The 18,785-nt window shown below is 35.8% G+C and overlaps 1 protein-coding gene across 1 annotated transcript; it reads left to right on the top strand.

The window, feature by feature from the left end:
* Positions 1 to 3,711: 3,711 nt before the first annotated feature.
* Positions 3,712 to 16,945, top strand: LOC134850965 (uncharacterized). Its single transcript, XM_063866801.1, has 6 exons — positions 3,712 to 3,906; positions 4,190 to 4,394; positions 5,598 to 5,917; positions 6,695 to 6,896; positions 15,745 to 15,822; positions 16,144 to 16,945. The coding sequence occupies exons 1-6, from the start codon at positions 3,832 to 3,834 to the stop codon at positions 16,197 to 16,199; spliced, it is 936 nt and encodes a 311-aa protein (XP_063722871.1). The 5' UTR covers positions 3,712 to 3,831; the 3' UTR covers positions 16,200 to 16,945.
* The last annotated feature ends 1,840 nt before the right edge of the window (positions 16,946 to 18,785 follow it).

The raw sequence follows: 18,785 nt of genomic DNA, 5'->3' as shown, positions 1-18,785 counted from the left end.
AGTTAAGGATGTGCGGTTTGAAGCATACTATCATGGGTTTGAATCCTTCCCTGTTACTTTAATTTTTTTGTTCACGCTACAGTAGTGTTTTTCCGGTGTCCAAAATTAACTAATTTAGAGCTGGAGCTCAATCATGTGCGCGCAGTAACGTTTATTTTTTTTTCGCTCAAAGACGACTGAAACTTCGAGTATTGTGGGCATATTTTTGTATGCGAAAGCCAATTGCAAGCTTCAGTAAGATTGTGTGAGGTAAATAATTGATCTTTGAACAATAGCTTAGCATTTTTAATCCGACCATTGAAAATGGGGAGGCACTTTGTCTTTGTGTGTGCTTTAGATTTTTTTCCACTGAAATCTGTTACGACAAACAATAATCGGAATTATTCGAGTGATATATCATTTCAAGCCTTTCAGTCGTGATTGAAATCCGGTTTCAAATTTTTGAGTTTCAGTCTAGTTTCGAGCGAGTAAAGCAATCGAGTAATGTATGTGTTATAAAAATTGGTCATAAAGGTTCAAAGGAAAGCTAGTTTTGGAAGCTTCACTTAGCTCTTCCGTTGCACTAAAAATTTCATCATTTAGCGCTTCCGCTTATTTTTCTTCCGTTTTCTTTGTCATTGTTTTTTTGAAGACATTATAAATTATGTTCAATTAACTTATTTTCTTCGCGTTTATTTAGTTAGTTTTGTCGTCACACCACGCGCAAAAAAAAAACGAAATATACATGAAAAAACCTTACATGTGTTCGGCTACACTTGCTACACTTGGGAGAGCAAAGGTCTTGTAATCGGGAACCAGACTTTTATACTCAACTTCTTAACATTTGAAATTGATGTTGCTTTATAATCGATTCATAGCATTTTACAAGCATCTGGTCACTTGCCTTGGAGGTAATGAGATTTTCTGTGCACCTGATGGTCTGGGTTCCAATATCCGGTCGGACCTTTTTTTTTTCAATGTCTGAAACTGATTTTTTTCTTAAAAATTTAATAGTCGGGCTATAGTTTGGCGGCTTAGTTGTCACTCCACAATTTTTTTAGACTGCAAGCAATTTTCATTGTAGTCTCAAGTGTTGTTGATTAACTACTGTAGTATTTTAGGTTAACTATAACTGCAAATAAAATTTCTAAGCGGGAAAAAAGCAAAAACAGGAAAATATACCAGTCAGGGTATTTTCCTGTTTTTGCTTTTTTCCCGCTTAGAAATTTTATTTGCACTAAAGATTTCGGGCCTTTATTTGTCGGGCTAGTGAACTTGTTTTGCATTGGTTTAAAGACCAAAAGTTTTTACTTTTTTTTGAATGCATCGGGTCGGTTGTTAGTAAAAAATTTATAAGTTCAAGCTTTTTAAGCGCTCAAATTTTCATATGATATCAATTTCCTGTGGCATTTTTTGTTCTCAGCTCAATCGATAACTATGCACGTTTTGTTTTTTTTGCATTTTGACGGGTTGCTTTTTAAAATTCCAAAAGCTTGTTTCAGGCTAATGGTTAAGTTTTCCGCCTGTTTTTTGAAGATTGAATTTTTCGTATTTCCAAAAAAATATCGATTTTTTACGATAACAATTTCTTTAAGCATTTATTATTTTAGGATCAATTGGCGTCTAACCACGTGTTTTTAGTTTAGTGAACGCTCGGAATATACCAAAAAAAATTTAATATTTCTTTCTCGTCTGTTTTTCTGAGATTGATTTTTTTCATTTCCAATAAAACGTTGATTTTTTAAAGTTTTTTTTTATAAACTTGATGTTTAACCACAAGCTGTTGGCTTAGTACTGTCTATTTGGTAGCTTGCAATGCTACGCAATTGTAGTATCACAAGTGATGCAAAGCTCTGCGTCGCCTCTGCGTTAATTTGCAACCTGCTATCCTTGTTACACTAGCCGGTTTTTTAACCTAACTCGCAGATGAAAGTATTCATTTAACGTGTTCACTTATTCGATGGCAGTTATGCTATAATGACGATTTGTAGCAGTAAAAATTTCATAGCAATCTTTCTCTGCTTTTTTTTGTGGCTCGTTCTTGTGATTTATTCAACGTCCGTGGCTAAGTGGTTAGTGCATGAGACGCATAGTCTCTGGGTCGCATATCTATTTTTTCAGGAAGTCTTCAAATTTGTTCATTCTCAAATATGTTTTTTTTTCGCGGTTTTGTTTTTGATTTCTTTCAAGTTCAGTTAATTTCTTTTGTTAATAGGAAGACGAACTCTATCGAACAGCAAAGGTGTGTAGGTTACGAAACACGTGATCGAGTTCTAATTTCGAAAGTGGATTTTAGTTTTCAGCTTTCCCAACAGAATAAAAACGTTACCTATTGATCCACTTCGCTCAAATTGAGGCGAATTATCAAAAATGTCAATCCTAAGATTTTCTCAAAATTCAGAGAGCTTTAAAAGCTTAAAAATATATTCAATTTTTTCCATTTTTCCAAATTCAATTTTTTTTCTGTTTTGATTGATTCTTTTCCAATTGCCTTTTTTTCTCTTGAAGTCTAATTCAATTAAACATTTCCAAATGTTTATAATACTGCTTTTAGGAAGCAAAACCTGAGTGTTTCGTTCGCACCTTAAGGTGTCGGAAGTAGTTTCCTTTTTTGAAAAAAAAATCAATACCTTTTCCAAATAAGTTATCCCAAATGCTATAATAAGTACAAGCAGATATATTTCGTATCTACTGAGACATTTTTGTGACCAGTTAGCGTTGTTCAATTCAATTTTGGAAATTTTTGCTAGCTGATGTTCATTTGGCATTCATTACCTGCTAATAGAAAACTGGAAATATCGCTCGCCATAATTATCCGAAATTGGAGATTTCCGTTTTCATATTAATGTGTAGCGTATGCGGCGATTTAAGTCAGTTTAGAAATCATTACAAACTGAGCTGAGGCAAGCTAATTAATTTAATATATGCATTACTATGCGCGAAATTTATGCTGTTAAACTTGAAAATGGCGCTAGAGAAAAGTTAATAAAAACGAAAATTTTTCATTTTTTTTTTCATTTTCTTTAAAAGTGAATGAACTATAAGAGACACTTATTTAGGTCGTGTTGATCAGGTCATGTTTTTCATCAGGAAAATGCCTAATTGTTCTTCGCGCTCAAGTTTGTTTTCTTGCGGTTTGCCTTAATGGTTTTAGTTATTTTCCAGTAATTCGAGTGGAAGGTAGTCGGGGAACGTTCAGGGGCCCCGTCCTAGTACAGGCAGTACTGATGTCTTTAGATATTTTTTTATAGAAAGTGAGGCCCAGTACTGATTTGCCTCGGTATTGATGAGTTCACTATTAAATGCTTCTTAGATTACGACGTTTTTTTCATTAGCCCCCGGTCTTGCTCAGTGCAGGACCAACCGTCGGTGAGGGATATGTCATCCATTTCGTCGAAGCCGGTCCCACCTTGAGGAGGCGGATGACACTGGAACCCCTCCAATCTAGATTACGGCGTAGTTTTTCCAATCTAACGCACAAATAATGCTTTAAAAAATCAGGATTTTTGCGAAGTATTGTTGTTTTTTAATTGCTTTTTTTCGTGTTCGTGGTTGGCGCTCGATGACAGGAAGGTGGTACGGCGCAAATGTTCAGATATAAGACCCATAATCTCGAGGTTGGAAATTCGAGTTCCGTAGGTGGGTGCAAATTTTTCTGTGAGATCCTAACTTGTAACAAATAGTAGAATTAAAATAATTTAGTTGTCATATTCTTGATTGTATTTCAGGTTAATCTTTGATGCCATTTGTTATATTACATCATAATTTCGGATACATAATTTGAATACGAATACAAACCAGACTTGACAAATACTAAAAGTATATAGCGGGACTCTTCCATTGGTCAGTTTGATGACCAATCAGAATGAGGATTCATCAGTCGCTGGCACAACTGCAACCCTACATGATCCGCCAATGAAGAATGAGGTACCCAATTTTCAGTATTTTCCTTTAGGGTATTCCACGGATCGAAAAATTCGAAACTGCAAGTAAAATCATGTGCAACAAATAAATAATTGACAACCATAAAGTTTTTCGGATTCGAAAAGTCACGTGCTTTCAGCCGAATGGCTGAAATTATGTTAGCCAATCAGAATTCAGAATAAAAGTCAGCCAGTCAAAAAGGACTGAAGAAGTCGTTGATTGGGTTTGTTTTTTTTTTGGCCCTTGGATCTTTCAGTCATGAGACTAGTCACCTTTGTTACACAAGGTGGTGGCAAACGGAGTCTCGCACAATGAGGCGACTTCTGCTAAAGGAGATGTTGCCATGATGCCCGTCAAACAGGCCAAAGCAGAGGACGGGTCGAAACAGGAAGAAACAGTAGACGATGGTGATGATTGCGTCTCTTCTGATGCTAGTGGAAAGCTGAAGAGCCAAATCACAGTCGTATCAACGCATAAACAAAACCCGAATGGTTCGTGTAAATTAAATTACATTTTCCATCGAGTGAAGAAAAGTATGGGTTTGAGTCGATGGGGGATCGAAAACTTCGAATTGAAAATATTCAGTTCAGTTTCATACTATTTAACTACCCTTTTCAATTCGGAGCTGATCGTACTGCACAAAGATGAAACTACAGTGCTGATTTAAATTAACCGGACAAAACGAACAAATTATGAAATTTCAAACGTGTTTTTCTCAAATTGGGTTGAGATTAGACAAAAAGTGAGGAGGACAAAAGTTGCTTAGAACTTCACCAGAATTAATATGGTGCCATTTTTTCTCCGAAATTCTCAACAAAAATTTTAACCCAAAAATGGGTCATTTTGGCTTTTTTCAATTAATCAAGAATTACGCTATAATTACTTTGTTAATTGATATGAAAATTATATCACAGGAAGCCTTTTACGCATTTCAGCAAAGTTTAAAAAGGGTTAAATTTCCAAAAAATTCCAAGTAGTTCGATTAAATTGTCGAGAACAGACAAGCTTCGACTTCGAACACATGCAGTTTCTAAATTAATTTTGCTCCGACTTGAATTGAATTTTTATAGTTTCGGATTGAGCATTGTGCTGATTTAAATTATCCGGACAAATTGAACAAAACTTGAATTTTCAAACACGTTTTTCTCAAATTGAGTTAAGATTAGACAGAAAGTGAAGAGAACAAAAGTTGCTTAGAATTTCATTTGAATTAATTTGGTGCAATTTTCTTTGGTTAATTTTCTCCAAAATTCTCAACCAAAATTCTTAGCAAAATCGTTCAAAAAGTGCCTAAAAACGTCTGATGTCAGTAGCGGCTTAAAAAAGTCCGCAAATTTTTTTCGAACAACCGCCCCCCTAGAAAATTTTCTGAGCACGCCACTGGCTGTATCGCAAGTGATACCAAATGTATGACTAGCATTTTTTCTATAAATGAAAATGGAATGTTAATTTTTATAAATTTGATTTATTTTTAAGTGGCAAAATCTCACAGATTAACTGCATTTGGGGTACAAGATTCATTTGACCGGTATTGAAATTCAAAAATGGACTTCAAAAAATTTACACTGTTTGCCTGTCGACCCAGTTATCTCTATTTTGGTTTGACTTCTTAAGAATTGTTCATAATTTGGGCTCGAAAAGAGACTGGTTTGGCGTAGAACTTTTTTTGAGTTGATTTGGTTTATAAATTTAAGGGAACCCACAAACAGTGCAATCAAAACAGGGACAGAAAAGTATCAGTAGTCATCCAGAAAAGAGCACCCCTTCAGAACAGCTCCTCGTAAATAACAACACGCTAGTGGTTGAGGTTGAACAGTCAGGAGAACTAGGGGGAGGTGGAGTTCACGGAGAGGGCTCGAACAACAATAACAATATAGTTGAGGTGGATCCGCCGCCGTCGCTTCCACCAAGAGGGGGCCCATCGGCTGCCGTAGCCAAGTCTCCTTCTTGTTCTCCGCACGTCAACACAACAATGTCATCATCATCATCGCCAGAAGCGGCAGTCGCCAAGCCCGTTAGCTTATTACATTTTATATTTAGTTTTTTTTTGCTCACTGATTTTAAAAAATAATTTATTTATTTTATAATAATAATAATTTATGACTTTTAAGGGCAGCAGTTTAGTGGATCCTAAGATCCCGTTTTCTGTCCTTTCCAAGTGTCACAATAAGGTGCTACAGAACCTTATCAAACTCATTCATGGAAACTGACTCGCTGAGATTCAGACTGTTTACCCTCGTAGCTATTTACTTACTGTTGTCAAATCGAGATTTCTTACTTCAAGGCCACTAATTCGACGAAATTACTAACAGCTTAAAGCCAGCTCCGGCTGCTTGCAAATATATGTATGCGTACTTTAATTTCTGGCTCAAAATCATTGATATATTTTGTCGGCTTGTCTGAAGTCTGCTGAAGAGCTGTCGTGTCAATTATATCTTTATTCTTAGATATTTAGGAAAGTTTCGTTTTAAAAAAAAAATATTTGGAAGGTGTCGGGTTTTGGCAGCTACTCATCAAAAACAATGCAAATAGCATTTGTAGATCAATATAATTCTTTTTCTCTAACTTTGTGTGATAGGAAATCAAATCAAACATACCATCGGCCAAATCCGCAAAATTGTGATCGGATATCATTTTGATCATAATAAAAAAGACATGATTTCTGTTTCTTATGAATTTTTATACAGAAGGTAAACAAAAAATTATTTGAAGCTAAAATAATTCGGATTGGGGGGGGGGGGGGCTGCAATAATGGGAAAGATCATATCATGTCTTTTTATTGTTTGTTTAGGTGCTGTGTCTGCGTCTGATCATTTCCTCTGGCTCTACGGCTGAGTTCACTGTAGATCCAGAGTGGACGGTGAGGGAGATCACTGCCCAGGTGCACTCCCACTGGCCCACTCAGTGGGTGCATGACCCAGTGCCCTCGGACCCCACCATTCTCCGACTCATCTATCAGGGCAGATTCCTACATTCCAGCATGACGCTCAAAGGTACGAAATGACAACAATTTTTCTACGATAAAAGCCGGGTCTTATCTTTTCTACAGTCCTAAAGAGATGAATTTGAGTTTAAATTGATATTCACTTTTTTACAAATGCGATAGCAACTGTGTGTGTTGCAACCGGGTGTCTATACTTTTCTCCGTAGTTAACTTACAGATTACAGCAGTTGACTTCATATGCATGCAGTTAATGCAGTTCATGTGCACTCTATTACTTTTTTGCAACGGTCTATCAATGCCGCTTTCGTTTCCTTGCAATTTTTCCAATATGTAAATGGTAAAAATTTTAAATTTAAGTTTGTTGTTTTTTCGATTTCGTTTTTGGTTGAATTTTGTCGGCTGTTTTCGGTTTTTCTACTAGCGATTTACATTGTTTAGTCGAATGCTTTTTATTGTTGTTTGAACGTAAGTGGCTTTTCGAATGAAATTCATCAAACATAATTTGTCGGTTTTTGTTGTGAACAGTTTTTCTGCTGAATCTATCGGCTTCAATGTGCACCTTTTTTTGAATAACATGAGAATATTAACGTAGGGAATACTTATATAGGTCGTGATGATTTTTTTTGGTTCAGGAAAGGCTCAAGTTTGACTTTTGATTCAACTTCAAGTTTTTTCTTTTGCTTGAAGAAATTCCTCCACTCTCGAAGGTTTAAAGGTTACAAAAAATTGATCGACTTATTTTTTCAAATTTTAATTTTCAGATTTCTCAGCGGAATAGAGAGTTTACCTATTGATCCAGTTTTCTCAAATTGTGTTAATTGTATCGAAAAAGGTTCATTATCGAATCATGAAAAAGTGAAAGATGAGTTTTTCTTGAAATTCAAAGAGCTTTGATGGCATATAATTTTCACATTGAACTTCGAAACCGTCAATTCTTTTCTGTTTCCTTAAATTAATTGACTTTTTTCCTATGAAACTGAAAGTTGAAACGTTTTGAAATAAATATACTCCTTTTTGTTCCTTTTAATTAATTTTTTTTAAAGTTATATTTGACTATTTTATCCTTTGCACTTGCAAGAAAATGAACTTGCTTTATTATTGAAACCTAACAACTTCCAGGTTGCTCCTTTTTTGCCTGGAGGTAACTCGGTTGCTTTTGCAGGCCCAGGTCTGGGGTTCGAGTGCCACCAGGGCCACCTTATGTGCTACAGCAAGGCTTTTTCTTGTGCTCTAAGTAAGTATCATGGTCATTCGCACTGTAGATAAAGTGTATTTTCAGGGAGTTTAAACACTTTTTTAAATCTTTTTTTTTCTAAAAGATTTGCAGCTTTAGTTTCGCTTCGTAAGTTACATTCAGTTGCTAAAATAAATTTCAAATGTCTTGCTTGCACGTTAAACTAGTTTCATGAAATCAGATGTTATAAAAGCGTATGGGATTGGATTTTTTGAAACTTTTTTTTCTGAGAGGCTATCGAATTTTTTTTTTCATTTGTTCTCAACTACTCTCACCGATTAGTTTCTCAACTAACCTCCAGAAAACTACTCTACGGAAATTCAAAATTGGATATGAATATAAGACCGCAAACTCCTCTCTGTGCCTGCATAATACACTCGTCTTTTTTACTTACCACACTGTCTACAACCTATTTCTCAAAACTACCTTTTCAAATCTGAGATTTTGGGTTCAATCGATAGAACTGTTTGTGTGAAGCTCCCCTGCATAAGCGGCTACGTCACCATTTATGTGGGCGCAGACAAAAAATATGCGCAAAATGGAACCTGATCTAAACTACATTTTATGATTGGATAAATTAAATGTTTTACCAATGTAAAGTATTTAATATTAACCAATCATGATCCATCTAACTAACAACCCACTTATTTGTAAGTGCTGAAGTTACTTGTAATTTCAGCACCAGAGAGATTTGAATTTAACTTAGAAATTAGTTGGACTCTCCCGAGCACTTCAGCAGCCGCAATAAACCAGTATACCCTAGATCTATTGAGCCTAGCAGAGACTAGTTAAACAACCTGAGACTAGATAGTATAAGAGTAAGATTAGGATCGGTATTAGACTAAGAAGTTGCACGAATCTATCCGGCCGAAAATAAGATAGCGTGACGAGCAGACGGTGTACCCTATCCGAAATTACTCTATGAGTTACACTTCGGTTCTAACTCATCTGGTGCGACATAAAATAAAAACTCCCAAAGAAAATTAGTTAATTTTCAAGTTTTTCCAGACTCTGTACATCAATCACAACTTGAAAGACACCAAGGACATATAAAACTAGACGAAAAATACCCGTATAACGGCGCACACGGACGATTAACCTATGACCTACACGATAAACATTGGATACCACACATTGGTATAAATGACCCATCAAACTGCAAAGCAGACACAAAAAATAAAGGATACCAAGAAATAATGTTTTTTGATTGGAAAATACAACTCGAAAAAATACAACTAACACGAGATTTATCAGATAATACAATGATCTATCAAGGAATCCGATTACCTTGTAAAAATGATCAAGGTTATTGCGACCCTACAACGAGAACACAAGCAACAATTGTTTGGTTCCCCGAAGATACATGTACAACATTTCAAGTAGCAAAAATACACGCTCGTATGATAAAATTTCACGAAAAATATTTTATACAATCAATACCATATGAACAAGTCCATCCATCACGAAAACTAAGTTCTGATTTTAGAAACATAGACAATATAGAAAATAAATTGACACGTTTTCAAATATATCAAGAAACAGAACTTGCATGTAAATACAGGAATCCACTTCACAGAACACAATACTCTGAAATATTAGTTGAATACGAAAAAGGATTCGACATGACCACTGGAAAAGTAAAAATTGACCCATATGCCACAGGTCATCCTCTAAACGAAGGAACATCCTATATACCAGTTAATTTTGAAAAAAGCAACGGACAACCTGGTGGACATCTAAAACCCCATGACACCAGAAGCACACGCTTACAAGAATTATCACTAATGAATACTACATATTTCGGTAATATCCACTATGATATTCATTTAGATATGAAACTAGACTATACAATTAGCCGAATTTTTCAAGAAATGTCACTCTCCGAATTAGAAACACTACACCAACTATGCGAATTAGAACGAACACAAATATTACAATCACTTGCACTAGCAGTGTTAAAAATACCCTATGCAGGATACTTATTATCTGGAAATAGATCAAATTTTTTAGACTATGAAGGAAACATCTTATGGTTTTATACTTGTACTAAAAAAGTATCACCACTATACGTTTTTGAAGATAAACGATGTTATAAAAGAATCCCTATCTTTTATAAGAATAAAGTACATTTCGTGGATACACTTTCACGAAGAACCTATTTCTGGGATACCGCAGTCCCATGTGGATCAGAAAACAGCCACAATGTAGTACAACTAAACCCTGATGAAAATAAATATTACCTTCTCACTCCATATCCCACATTAATGCAATCACTCAAAAAATTTTCACCAGAAAGCATTCGCGCTATTGCTCGAAACCCAAATATAGACTTACAATCAATAGGAATCTATTCAAAATCAGATATTCAACATCACATTAGAACACAACAATTCCAAGAATTATTAACACAAATGGACACTATACAAAGACAATCAATAGACCAAAATTTACGCAAACTTGCAGAAACCGCAGGATTTGCCGATATCTACACGCAAGACTATAGCGGATATTTTAAAGACATTAAAGATTATATATATCTAAACGGTGAAAAATACCGTCCCCAAGATATATCACCAATTAACATTTTTAGCTTTGTTACACTCAAAAATGAGATCCTCGATTTTCTAGGATGGTCCTACTACATCTTAGAAAAATTGACTATTTTATACGCAATGTTTAACTTTATTGGATTTCTTTTCTCACTTTTAAAAGGAATCTACAACACATGTGCTATACACACACAAGTAAACAGACAAGCAAGCGTAGCACGCATACTCTTTGCAGGATTTTTTGGAATCTTTTCTACATCTATAAACAAAATTCTTTTAGACGCACAAATAAAAGAATATAACACAAAAATAGCAACACGACAAAATACATACGACGAAGAACATAACAATGTAGACATAACGCCAACGGCACCACAATTACCACCCCTACCAAATAACCATCCACTATCCCTAGTCCCACGAAATTTTCGAAATTTAGCCATCACACATAATCCAAATTTTCGACTCACCACATCACAAAGTCCCATCCAACATATAATGACACACCAGTCACAAGATGATAATACTTATGAACAAATTATTGAACAACCCCATACCACCGCTTTTCAGTCTCAAAATAATCATTTTTTTAGCCCACGATGAGCCGCCAACTTGGATCACTACACCGATCAAATTCCCACCCAACCAATCTTACCTCTCCAATCCCAATAATACCACTTTTTGCTTTTCCGCCACCCGATTTCCCATCTAGTAATGTAACATCAGGCATGAATTCCGACACTAATTCACACATCTCAGTTTTATATTCCATCTCACAACTCAATAACCCGAATATTGAAACCCCCGATGAATTCGCCGACTCAGAACCATCCCCATCCAATAATTTTCATAACTCTTCTAATTTTTCTCAACCCCCTTTTCAACCCATATTATCCAATAACACTGACCCAATCACTCCCACACCCTCTTATGCTTCCCAAGTTACCCCAACCTACTCCTCATACCATTCTGACCAATCATCTCATTCTCCAGACACCCCCCGAATCTCCCCAGAGCTAGATAATTTTATTACCCTTCAACAACAACCCTACCACCTCCATACCCCAACAATAAACCAAATCTCCTCCACAATAAATTCATCCAACCCCCCTACCCCTACACCCTCTTCAAATTATACTGAATCATTAGCACCATCATCCACATCAACTGAATCTTCACTCAACACTAATAGAGCTTACCGCACTTTTAAAAGAAAGTTCCCCAACCATCCTTTCCCAGCAAAACCAGGAACAGCCCGTGAATACATCAACCACCCCAAGCATACTAACACAAAAGAATTTTTAGCCATCACCTTACCCTCATTCCCACAATACACCTTAAACACCCCCCACGACACTAACGAAACACGCAACTTTGTAGATGAATACGTTTTAATGCCCACTCTCTCTTGGACCTCATATTATCATTTTACTAACCCTCTTTGCTTACCTTTATCTAACACTCACATCGATATAGAGCGAAATACGGACATGCTATATCGACTCACTACACCACTAACCGCTAGACAATTTACTTACGTTGGATATAAAAAATCACTAAAAACACACACTGCACCTAGAGCTAACGAATATACACTCGAATACTATGATCACAACATCATCAGAGCTAACCAAGATCAATTCTTAGACGACGATCGCTTCGCTAATCCACAAATTACCGAGAAATTTTTCATCAAGACACCATATATATTTACACTAAACATCTTCGACCGAAAGTTTGATCACATTATTTCAGAAGCACTAACAGACACACAAGCATACGAAAGTTTTAAAGAACGCTTCCAAATATTTTCACTAACCTTTCATTTCCTTGCACCACACGAAAGAGATTTACACTGCTCACACGATATTATGTTGCGCACTAAACAAACCCACACATATAGTTATTATCGCTTCATCCAAAATCACTTTGACCTACACACACCCTCTAGACAACCACACCATCGTTTTCAATTCATTAATTCCAAATACACTTCACCATTTTTCCTAAATTTCACATATTGTATTAAAGACACTAACCTCCATGGTATTCTTCGTAATTATGACCCCATAACCCAAATGTACATCTTCTGTCCCATCACCAAGACCTTCAACGCCGAAGAATCCCGACCCTTCCTTATCCCGCACGAGTTTGTACAACCTATAGAAATCCCAATTTTAGAATTCATCCACAACACTAAATTCAATCACAAATTATATAATCTAATCCAAAACACACCTTATGAGTTTGCAGTTGGCACTGAAGAACTAACCACTATTAAGGCACTTCAATTGCTTTGGCCACTGCTTCAGACTAAAAATATCATCCGCATCTTAGCTAAACTACTAACAACTTCAGAACTAATTCACGACATCTTCCCCCACGGTTTTTTCCCCGACGACTAACAGGTAAGTATGAATTAAATGAATATAACTAACTAATTGAAATATTAAAAACTCACCATACTTTATTCATGTTTTCTTTAGATTTTTAGCCTTCATCCGACGATCACCTACAAAAACCACAAAAGACAAATAAAAATCGCAAATTTCATCAAACAGATTTCAAAAATTCTATTAATCTCTTACACTTATAAATTTATAAATTTAATACCAATGCAGTAAATTCATTTCTAAAATTTCCCCCACAAGCAGTAAATCTAATTATAATGAAAATTTGTAACTTAAAATTCCCCCATAACTAGCAGTAAATTTCCAAATTCTATGCAGTAAATTAATAAAATGCAATTGCAGTACTAACCTTTTGATATTCTCATTCATTCGCACAGAAATTCTATCCACACTCGCACAGCTCGCCCACGAAGAATTGTTTAAAATAATGAATTTCAGTTTCAAGTTTTCACACTCAACAACTCTAACATATAATAACATGTTTCAAACTTTCCTTTAACCCGGTTGGAAAGGAATCATATACTAAACAAAACTAACCAACGCAGCTTACTAAATACCACAAATCATAGAATAACAGCATGACTAAGAAAAGGAAACCAACGGTACCCAAACCGGATTAACCCAGTTTAAAACTGGATAATTTATTCTTTTGAAGACTATTATAAAGTCTAAGAAAGAAATAATAAAACACAAAAAAGTCGAAAGACAAACCCATACCACAAACAATTTGATTTTTGGAAAAAGGACATAACCAACAAGACATAAGAAAAACCACAACAAACCCAACATAAAACGTTGTCACATAACAGGACCCCTCACAAAAACCGCATGAAATCATACTCCCACTCCTGGCCTAACCCACCAGGAAGGACGTCCTGAGCATGCTCTATAGCCGGCCTAACCCACCGCGCTACATCCACGCTTTGTGACCACACCTTTATTTTTAATAAGAGCTACTCAAGTGTGAGTAACTCTTCAAAATAACCGAACTAAAACAAAAAGCTTTTGTGAAAACAACTAACTAAAATCATAATTAAAAAATATTAAACTAATAAATGTTTTATAAAATGTAAATTACATTTATGCAATACATAGATCAGAATACAACACCAAGGACGAACATCTAAAGACAAAACGACCCCACTACGCTCGAGAGAGAATGACCAACCACAATCGATATGCCACTCACAATCACAACTCAAAGGATTTAGAGTACGACTTGACTTCGCAGAAAAGGACTTCATTGAACTAGACCAATGACCACCTCGATGTTCAAGTATATGTACAGATCCGAGTAACCAGGCATCCCCTCCACGCACAATCTCCACGCCATTCCCAAACTAAATCAGACACAGAAAAGTTCTCCACGCAGAACAGAAAAACCTGACATAGCCAACCATTCTGAAATCAGATTTGAGTCTGTTGCGAAGACTTAGTCGTTGTCACTAGAAGACACAACGTCTTATGTCTCTAACTCCAGCTTCCTGGATCTTCTTTAACAAAAAAGAAACAGAAGAAGTAAGATGTTCGCCAAACACCAACGTCCATCATCCATCCTTCGAATTGCAGAAGAACTATTCTAAAAAACTCTGTAAAACCCGGATGGGTGGAACCTGATCTAAACTACATTTTATGATTGGATAAATTAAATGTTTTACCAATGTAAAGTATTTAATATTAACCAATCATGATCCATCTAACTAACAACCCACTTATTTGTAAGTGCTGAAGTTACTTGTAATTTCAGCACCAGAGAGATTTGAATTTAACTTAGAAATTAGTTGGACTCTCCCGAGCACTTCAGCAGCCGCAATAAACCAGTATACCCTAGATCTATTGAGCCTAGCAGAGACTAGTTAAACAACCTGAGACTAGATAGTATAAGAGTAAGATTAGGATCGGTATTAGACTAAGAAGTTGCACGAATCTATCCGGCCGAAAATAAGATAGCGTGACGAGCAGACGGTGTACCCTATCCGAAATTACTCTATGAGTTACACTTCGGTTCTAACTCAAAAAAGTTATGTCACTAGGAATAGTCAAATAATTGACTTTTTGACAGTTTTTTTTGTTGTTTTCGACTTTTCGCGAAAACTACCCTACCAAATCTGATATCTTGGGTTCAATCGAAATAGCGGTCAAAGAAATCCCTGGTTTACTTGACTACGCTTCATTTTTTTACATCAAAGTTATGGACTCGGATAAGTCAATATTTGTTTTCTTTTGTCTTTGAGAAGATTCCAATTTCCCTAAGGTTTTGGGCAAAGTCCAATTTTGAAGTTATCCATTTTCTCTAGCATCAGTTTAACAAACTCAAAAATATCAAAGAGCTGCCTCCAGCTTTAGCTGGGTCCCTAGTTATCTGTTAACAGACATACGAAAACTTTGGTGACCTAAGTTTTTTTTTCAACCTTTTTTTTATTTTTTGTTAATGTTAATGCTGTATCGCACGTGGTGCGAAGCTTAACTTCAACTCTGTGTAAAATTTTTGAACTAGAACAAGAGTATGATGACTTGCCTTCATTTGAAAAGTTGTCTTTGTAACTAAATTAAAGACACGTAGATATATAAAGTTTGATTAAGAACGGGTTAAGTTGTGTCGCGAATAGTGAAAAAAAGTTGCGTAAATGGTGAAATAAAGTAAAGTAGAGTCTGAATACTTTCAAAGTCTCTAAATAGCACTAGGTTTTCTTGTTTCTTCAGCTCTCAATCTGCAGGAGGGTCACACTGTGGTCATGCATCTGGTGCCCAGGGAAACTCTGCCAGAATCCAACTTGAGTGGTCAGTCAATATCTGTATTATGTCGACCAGCGGTGCAGCTAGAATTTTTCCTGAAAGAGATTTCGACCGAACAAGTCTTCGAAAGACGAGAATTTAAAAAATGTTTCTTTCGTGCATTTTCGAGTTACGATCAAATTTAGCATATATTGCCTCTTTCTAATATAGCATCAAAGTGAGACTCCATGGGCGGTGAATGAGTCCAATGTTTGAAAGGGGATCAATTCGATCAAAAGTAAAAAATAATTTCATCACATTCACTGCTTTTCGAAATTTTTGACCAGTCGTAAAATAAAAAAAGTAAATATTCAACTTTTTTTTTAGAAGACGGGAAGAAATCAAAACGGGAACGAGAAGGACATTGCTGCGTTGTCTTATGAAGAAATTCAAAATCCCAGTCTCGAGAGTTAGGTTATCTTCATTCGTTGGTTACCGTCCGTTGATCTAGAATATTCTAGTTTGGTCAGGTAATCTCTTGCTGTTTGCTGTAATCCTCCCTCCTCCGCACCATTTGATGTCTACTTTACTTCGTTCCTTCCGCCCGCCCGCTAACATGTCGCTTACAATCAGCAGTTCTCCAAAGTAGCGGGAGGCAAAACTCAGCAATCTTCTAGTCCTGCCCAACCGCCAAATTCAATGATCATTTAACCTAACTTCATGTCTACTGAACTGAAATGTTTTTCGTGACTAGTGTTTCGAATAATTTGATAGTTGATTAATAAAGTATTGCATTTAGCAACTGATATTTTTGTTTTGCGATGATGAAAATAGCACAACCTCCAGTAGTTTTAAATTAATTTATAATACATTAGATGTGAAAATACATTTTATGTCCTCTAAAGTTCTATAAATATGTCCAATTTAATTAATGCCTACGAACTGCAAACTATTTACTGTTCATGTTCCTTTAACAATTAAATTTTGTTTTGGATCTTCTGGCGAAACTGGAACATTCCAAAAAAAATCACATTATCGCTATCGTCATTTTTTTTGATATCGTGCGGTTTGTACGTGTTACTGAGCGTAGCGAAAACACTTAAGTGATGCTGTTTTACGTAAAAGTCAATTTTTGTACCCTTATTGTAAAGAGACATGAGCGAAATGATAAATCAGTTATTAAAGCCGGGCGTTTTTTTAAGGGAAAAGTGTTTGACAAAGCCTTCGGTTGAGGGGAGTAGTAGGGTACCGCACTGTGGGTGGTTTTCCTTGTCTTCTTCATTCGATGGGGTTACCTCCATGCCTCACTCTAGGTGTGGGGTCTTACTCCTTACCTCGCTCTGGGGGGATGGCGGGCTATCTTGGTTATGGCTAGCTTTTGTTTGAACCTTTTGTTTTGTTGTGATATTGAATTTGAGTTAACTTCTTTTCACACTCAAGTTGATTCTATGATCAATCGAAAAAAAATTCTAACGTAAGCCGCAAATACTGGTGCCAATTTCGGGACATTTTTACAATTTTTTAATAGCATGTGTTTTGACATTCGAATAGTAATAAGTTAATACAGTCGATGCATTTTTAATTCATCAAATGAACCGAAGAAAGCTGTTTGTTTCAAACAACATAACTCAATAAAAATTCGATTTCAGAAGTTTTTTTAACTCAGTATATCTCGCAGTTTTTTGAATAGCACAAGTTATACATAATGTGGTTTTATGAATTGTGATTTGCTTCATGCAAAGTCAGTGTGGATGCCTTCAGTTTGTTATATTTCAAGTTATTACTTGCGACATTGGCAACTTATCAGCTTGTGTAGCTGCTTTGCTTGTGACTAGTGTTGGCGGTGGTTGAGAGTGCGTGGCTGAGTGGTTAGTGCGTGAGACTCAAAATTTTTGATTGCATTAGGTCGCAGATCGAATCCTAGACCTAGCCGAGTTTTGCTAGTTCGAGGCCTGTTTCTATTTTTTCTTTTTGCACTTTCTAGAGCGGCTTTTTGTCGTGTTCTGGCTAGTCTTTGCGAAGCGAGCCTCTTAATGAACGTTTTTCACGCTCAATTTTGCATTTTGTTGGTTTGCTTTGGGTTTTTTTTCAATTGCGAATCAAGTTCATTTGCTGAAAGGAAGGCACATTAGACTCTCCAATAGAGAAGTGCAATTAGCGCAAAAATGAATCGCTTGATTCAAAATTGAACTTTATTTTTTCGAATTTCTATCGGAATAAATCAATTTATCTTTTGTGCTCCGTTTACTTCATGAATAAACTGTCAAGCGCTGAAAATTATTGAGGATTCACACAAAGGAAAGATATTGAACTTGATTTTTTTCTCCTTCTTCTTAAGCTCAAATCAAAGGCAAATGCAACTTTCAAATAAGCGTGCATATGACCCGAGATAACGTGATTGTTCATATTCAATTGTAGTTTTTAGTTTTTAAATTTCCCTTGATTAAATTAATTACCTATTGTCTTTACCCTTACGATAATAGTATTGCAATCGGGTGCAAGACTTTCTTCCCGCAAATATTAGTTCACAGAATAGTCAAATGGTAATCAGTATATTTCTTACTCATTGGTGTTTACGCATGGTTAGTCAATAGAATGGTTACTGTATTCGCCTAGCTAAGAGTAATTAACGTAGATATTTCTTGCTGTTTTTTTTTTCGTTTTCAGGAAAAAGTCTTAAAATATTGATGCACTTAGGTATATATGCACTTTTTGAGTTCAATTGACATTCATCTGCTGAAAGTGACGTAAATAACCTTCTCCAAATACAAACGTGCAAATGGTGCAAAATTTCGTGAATGATTTCTAGTTTCGAAAGTGGAATTTAGTTTTTAGATTTCCAGCGGAATAAAAACTTTACCTGTTGATCCAGTTTTCTCAAGTTGGGTTTGTGTTATCAAAAAGTGCCAATCATAAATCCTTCTAGATATTCAAAGAGCTTAAAGGAATCTATTTTTTTCTTTGAAGTTCAAAAGTTGAGATTTTTTCAACAAAATCAGGTTTTTTTAAATGTTTACTTGCGTTCATTA

The sequence above is a fragment of the Symsagittifera roscoffensis genome, chromosome 7 (assembly GCF_963678635.1).
Source record: "Symsagittifera roscoffensis chromosome 7, txSymRosc1.1, whole genome shotgun sequence".
NCBI classification, from domain to species: domain Eukaryota; kingdom Metazoa; phylum Xenacoelomorpha; order Acoela; family Convolutidae; genus Symsagittifera; species Symsagittifera roscoffensis.
This window is presented reverse-complemented; position numbering and strand designations above follow the sequence as displayed.